This window comes from Fonsecaea monophora (assembly GCF_001642475.1).
Source record: "Fonsecaea monophora strain CBS 269.37 chromosome Unknown Scaff235, whole genome shotgun sequence".
NCBI classification, from domain to species: Eukaryota; Fungi; Ascomycota; class Eurotiomycetes; order Chaetothyriales; family Herpotrichiellaceae; genus Fonsecaea; species Fonsecaea monophora.
Window position 1 is genome coordinate 1 of NW_019174166.1, and position 6,400 is coordinate 6,400.

General features: G+C 52.4%; 1 protein-coding gene across 1 annotated transcript; it reads right to left on the minus strand.

Moving 5' to 3' along the window:
* Positions 1 to 5,028: 5,028 nt before the first annotated feature.
* Positions 5,029 to 5,529, minus strand: AYO21_12125 (hypothetical protein; the record flags this gene model as incomplete). Its single annotated transcript, XM_022661954.1, has 1 exon — positions 5,029 to 5,529. The coding sequence occupies one exon, from the start codon at positions 5,527 to 5,529 to the stop codon at positions 5,029 to 5,031; it is 501 nt and encodes a 166-aa protein (XP_022505736.1).
* Between the last annotated feature and the right edge of the window lie 871 nt (positions 5,530 to 6,400).

The window sequence follows — 6,400 nt, forward strand, 5'->3', positions numbered from 1 at the left end:
CCCCCCGACCAGTGCGATTCGCATGCGGAACGCTTGCCACAACAGTGCGGAATGCATGCGTTTCGTATGCGAATCGCGTGGTTTTACTAGGCGCATGCGAGACGCAGGCGAAAAGTATGCGAGAAGCATGCGGCTAACATGCGTGCCGCAGCAATACCTGTTTCGCCCCTAAATATTGTACCCTTGGGCACTCCTGCGCACACTGCGAGGGCTTTGCCCAGCAACGGCGAAGGAAAAGGCGGGAAGCACGCGGTCGTGGCTACAGGAAGGTGAATCCTTGGGTTGAACTTGGATCGTTTGTCACAAACTCCATTACGTTAAGAGACAACCTTCGCCCTTCGCATCCATACGTCTGACCTAGTGCCTAAGCACCCCCGAATGACCGCAGCCTCTATGTAGAACGCCAGACGATCGAAAGCGAGAAGACCGAAGGCCAGAAGAAACGAGAGGGATACTACCACTTCATCTCATAGCAGCCCTGTGATCATGATTCGTAACTATTAAAGCTATCTTTCCTTAACTTCCTCGCACCTCTTACCGCCTTGTTTCTGTCCTTCCCACCTCGGACTGATGGAGTTCGTGGTCCGTGAGGACTAGTGGAGGAAGCGAGACATTGACTGCGGAGAAACCGTTCAAGGATTAAGCTTGCTCTTCTTGCTTGTCTGAGGACTTGATTGTGTCCAATTTTCAGGGACCGAGCGAAACTTGTGTGTTTTTTTCGTGTGTGTGCCGCATCCGACTATATTTCCATCTTTTGAATGCTGACAGCCTCATCGGGGGCGTCGATCACGAGATTTCCCCAAGTATGCACTTACTCCCTCAACATCCAAACACCTCGTCTGAAGGGAGCAGATCGATTTCCATTGTTTCAAGCCTCCTCGTAGAGGTGGTACCGCATCTCGGGTGCCTGCGCAACTGGCAGCTCCTTATTGACGCGAGAAGTCCAATTGTCGTCCGATTGTCGTCCGAATGGTGACATTGTGGAACATATACAAGGCGTACAGGCAGGTGAAGAAGGCAGTGAAGCTGCTGGGAGAAGTGGTGCGGGTTCGAGAGGAGACACTGGCGGAAGATCATCTATCGAGGTAGAAGGGGCTCGGGACACCCGCGTTGGTGTTGATAGGGAGGAAACATGTTCAAATGCGGCCTAGGCGGTAGGCAAGCCATGCCGCGATGTCAGCCCTTGAGGTATGCTTTGCGGACGCAAAGTTTTTGGTCGAGAAACAGCAACAATTCCATTGTCCCAGTAGGGAGCCAATATCTCCTGGAACTGTATACATTAATTTCCTTCCACCTGTGACGGCGCGAGTCGAGGCTGGAGGTGCTCTCTGAAGAGGTAAATGTGACCCGGGGATAATTGAGACTGGCCCAAAACCAGTGCGTGTATTTACCGAAGGTTTCATTCATGACGGTCGCTAAAAATCCAGGTGGAAGTGGAGAGTTCTGAGCCGTGTCCTCTCGCTTCAACATTTCCAGATATTGTCTGCACGCCTCAGTATAAGAATCAATGTTCTCTCCATCCAGTCCGTCCACGGCATATCCACTTTGCCAGAACGGAGGACGTAGTGTTTCTACCGGTGGAAGGGAGATCCACTCTGGGTCAGGATGACAGGTGATACAACGATCTTGATCGACAAATATATTACCAGTCCATGTCAAGGCTGGTCCAGAGAAAAGATAGGTTCCAAGGTTCGTAAGGTTTTTGGGAGCGCCATCTGACCCGTGGCGTCCATCCGGCTACGTACTGCATCAGGCTAGTACCTTAGCTTCATGTCATGGCAGACTAACAAAACTCGGATATACGCGTCGGTCGTGACATATGTCCGGTCTCGAGGGATGCTGCGAGGGATTCGGTCGCTTCCAGACAGCACAAGCGGGACCGTCAACGGACGATCGCTGAGGCTCATTTCGCCCGAGTCGTGGATCGTGAATGAACTGGTATCAGTAATGCCTTACTGGAGATAGGCAGTACTCAGCGATAGATTGATTCCGTAGTAGTAAGTATCTCTTTACGTATAGTAGTGACAAGCCTCGAAGCATCACGTACATGCGCCAGTTGAACGCGCTACACGAATGCGCGTTTACTGATGAATACGCTGCGCCAACACGCCTCTAGATACGCCAAGATGCCACTGAATGCGCCAAGGTACCTTCCAAATACGCCAAGGTATCTCTAAATACGCCAAGGTACCTCTGAATAGCCTCATTCTGCCCCAATGCGGCCATGCTCTTCGCCTGAGTATTTAGTCTTGCTCTCTCCCTCTTCCAGTTCTGTTTCCTTTCCTCTTTTGCTTCTCTCGTACAACAGACCAAAGTCAGTAGCATATATATATATATATATCAAAGTCAGTAGCACACGTCGCATGTTGCTCGCCTGCTAACCGCTTTGCAGATGAACACCGTCGATTCCCTCCCTGGCAGCACCGCCTCAGGTGCAGGTGGCCAACCCCCTCGTCGCCCTGGTGGCGCCCGTGAGTTTCATACTGGTCGCACGCGTCTCGCACTGCTGACCCGCGCGTTTAGCCCCCGCCCCTACTCCAACTAAGGAGTCTCGACGTGCAAGTCGAGAGAAGTTACCCTGCCAACGTTGTTTGCGCTCGCTCCGCGCTGTTCGTGGCTGTACCGCTGGTACAACTGTCGCCTGCGACACGCGTGTCAGTGGAGGCTACACCCGCTGCGGCCGCTGCAGGCGTGGTAGGCGTGCTAGCACAGGCTGTGTCCCTGTAAGTATCGCGTTACTGTACGCGTCCCCGCAAGCTTGTCGCATGCTCATCGCAGCCAGGTCCCCCTGTCCTGCGTCGCTGCCGCCAACCGCCTCCTCGCCCGCAATCAAATGATTGTGGATGGCGAGGCCGACGCGCCGTCGGTGGAGGACATCCGGTCCGAAGCCGCTGTGCTGTCGAGGCGCATGCAGACCGCATCAAAGGCGTCTTCGAGACGCAACCTTGCCGCCTCCCCGACCACCGCCGCCCCCGCCGACAAGACCACTGAAATCCTTGGTGGCATCATGGAGGCCATGCGCTTCATGGTTGGATACTATGCGGAAGTCGTGAGTGTCGCATGCTTCTCTCTTGCGTTCCGCGCTGACTTGTACAGCATGGCTTGAGTCCCCCTGTCTGGTACGATGAGGCAGACAGTGGTCGTGGGTCCGACTTCTCCATGAGTGAAGACGAGGAGTAGAGTGCGAGCTGTGTACGTCTCTCCTGTGTGTCGCGTGTGTGTCGCCTGTGTGGCTGGTGTGGGTTCTTCTGGTGGTGGCATTGCCCTTGAGCAGTGCGTGCTGTGCACGCCTGCGGCTTGTGGCTAAATGATAATCAGGGCGCTGCGGCGTCGCATGCATCTCGCGTGCCTGGCCTCAGGTCAAATACAAATCCCTTTACTCAATTTCCTATTCCTGCTTTCCTCCTATAGTCAGCGATCGCCTCGCGCGCGTGTCTCAGGTCTATCGTAGGTTGCCATGAGTCGTCCGCCTCTCCGAATCCTTTCCAGCGAACGTGGAACTCGATTCGCCCGTATCGGCGGCGTTCTCCTAGTAGTTCTTGCACTTCCTATTCTCCCTCGCCTTCAATGTTGACAGGTTTAGGTATCTTCGCGCCGTGACGAGCGCGATACGCCTGTAACCAGGAGACGTGAAACGTATGGTGAAGTCCTCCGTATTTCTTTAGCAACTTAAGCGTGTACGCGTTTACGCTATATTTATCGATGATTTCAAAGGGTCGTAGGAGCTGGTCAGCGAGCCTTTTACTAGTACGGAGAGTCCTGATGTTCCTAGCAGAAACAAGAACTTGATCGCCGATATTAAAGGATATACTCGTCCTCTTCTAGTCGTAATATTTCCGTATGCGAGCCTCAGCGGCCTCGCGTACTTCTTCCGCCACAGTGAGCGATTTCATGAGGGATGTAGCTCTTTCTTTCGCTGTAACGTTCAACGGTTACTACGTGAGCTCTTCGCGTTCGACATTTATGCGTAACGTAGGCGAGAACGACAGGGTAAGATCGAACGGTGTCCCGTAGAGGCGTTAGGCGCTACGTTGGGATCGTACTTAGCGCTTACGAGTAGCTCAGCCTAATCCAATTACTGGTAGTTAACGTAGCATCGGAGATAGTAATCCAAGGTCTAGTTCGTCCGTTCCGTCTGCCCGTCGGTCTGCGGATGAAACGCAGTTGAGAATAGCCTACGAGTCGCAAGGTAGGAGCATAGGGTACCGCAGTATGAAGACGTGAACTCGTACCTCGATCGCATACAATTGACTTCGGCGCCCCAAACCTTGTAACTACCTTCTCCAGGACTAACTGTCCTAGTCGCGGAGCGTCGATGGTACTAAGACACGGAGTTAAAGAAACCATCTTCGAAAATCGATCGACAATGACTAGTATCGAGTCGCATACGTTTCGCCCGTGCATCGACGGCGGTAGCCCTACGATAAAGTCCATTGCGATATCTTGCCATAGCCCATCTACCCCTGGGAGGGCCTTTTTACTGAGGCCGCGTAGGAGTATGCTTCTCCACTCTGAGTAGCATGCTCCTCTCGTGCGATTGACTTCGGCTCCCTGCGCTGTCTGTGATAACTGGTCTTTGGGAGGGGCTGGCGAGCCAGATCCAGCATGATTCTTGACAAGCTGTGATAGAAAGTCCTTTTTCGTGCCTCCGAGGAGTGCGGCCATACTTGGGATAGTAAACCCCCTTGTTCCGATTCAATGTAGTCCACAAGCAGGTATCCACATTGTAAGTGGGATAGGCCTTGCCGTATACCACAAATATCCATTGTAGCAGTCTTTATAACAGTCTTTGTAACCATCTTTCAGTTTCGAGAAATTATGGTCAGTACCAGGGAAGACACTCGAGAGTAGTAAACTAGAACGCCTAGTTAGCACCTCCTTCGATGTCGGATCGTTGTCTGCTCATCACCTACTCTAGAACCACTTGGAAGACCGAACCCCCAGAGATGAGGAATTGGGACCCGCGGACAATTAGCGGACATCCAGGCAAATGTGGCAGCTTTACACCGGATCTTCTCGTCCAACCCATCAGGACCGCCGACCATATAAGGGAACGGGCAGCTCAACAACAGCCGCTGTGTCCGCCAGTTTGTGACACGAATAGAGATGCCAAGTGTTGAAGCTCCCGTGCAACCATTGTGACCGTGGGGCCACGATACAGCGTTGGCGCCGGCCCAAAGAGAGGTGGCAAGCAACGATGTCGCAAATGTCCGACACATGGTCTTCGAGATCATCGAAGAAGGCCTCTTCCAGAGATTCTCGTTGTAATTGAATGAGCACGTTGTCATCCTCTTTCCAATCTCTTTCCGATCTCTTTCCAATCTCTTTCCAATCTCTTTCCAATCTCTTTCCAATCTCTTTCCAATCTTGTGGTTCCATCTTCGTCCGTGGCGTAGACGAGCTTGTGGTCAACTCTTGAACGACGGCCGGGGATGGGTCGATTTGAGCTCGAGAGCGCAAAAGGCACGGTTTCCCATTTTCGTTGGACGCAGGGTTCGCGATTGTCTCTGTTCCGCATCCCAGACTCATGAGGGTGATCGCCTAGCGACAACCTGTCAATGATGAGGTGAAGATAGCTGTCAGCATTTGACTCACCAGAATTTGGGAAGAGATCAATTACCGAGTCTTGCGGAGTATTCCTGGGCAGAGTCAATCACTTGCAAGTCGCAGTTGAGAGCAATCTCCGAATTACTAAACGATGAGCTCGTTGAGACTTGAAATTTGCATGTGGTAGCGGACATGCAGCGTGTGGAACAAAGTGCGGTCCTGTTGTCAGCGAACAATAACAGGCACAGGAGAGTTGGGGTGCGTTCTGGGAGACTCCTACCTTGTTGATGATGATTGCAGAGCGAACCGGAATCGCACTTTGGCTAAGGCGAAAAACATTCGACTTATCCAGCTACTGCAGGAGAAAAGCGCGGACTTCAAGATTCCAGATACGCTGGGCCGAATTCCACAAGTCGAAGAGAATGTGCTGGTGCCGGTTTGTGGCATCTTAATCGTGGTCAAGGCATATCAGGAAGAATGAAAGCAAGAGGAGAAGATTAAAAGAAAACGACTGTGGCGGCATCAACGACATCTTCTCCAGAGTCAGATGGTAGTATGTTCATTGCAGTGTACATTACAGCACTCGTGGCAGTGTTTTCAACATGGCAATTGAGTGACCCGTTCTGCCTCATCAGGCTACCAGATGGCTACTAGGCGTCCAAGGTATCGGCGGAACTCCAGCCTCAAAGGGCCCCAAAGACAAATGGTCGTCACAACATTTGCATGCGTACACCGACAGCCCGTCAATGAACGGTCTCAACATGACAAGCTCGAGAGGCCTCAAGGCGTGGTCAGGTGTGAGGCTTTCTTGCTGGACACACTGAGGATTCTGTGTCGTTACATTGAATCGTTT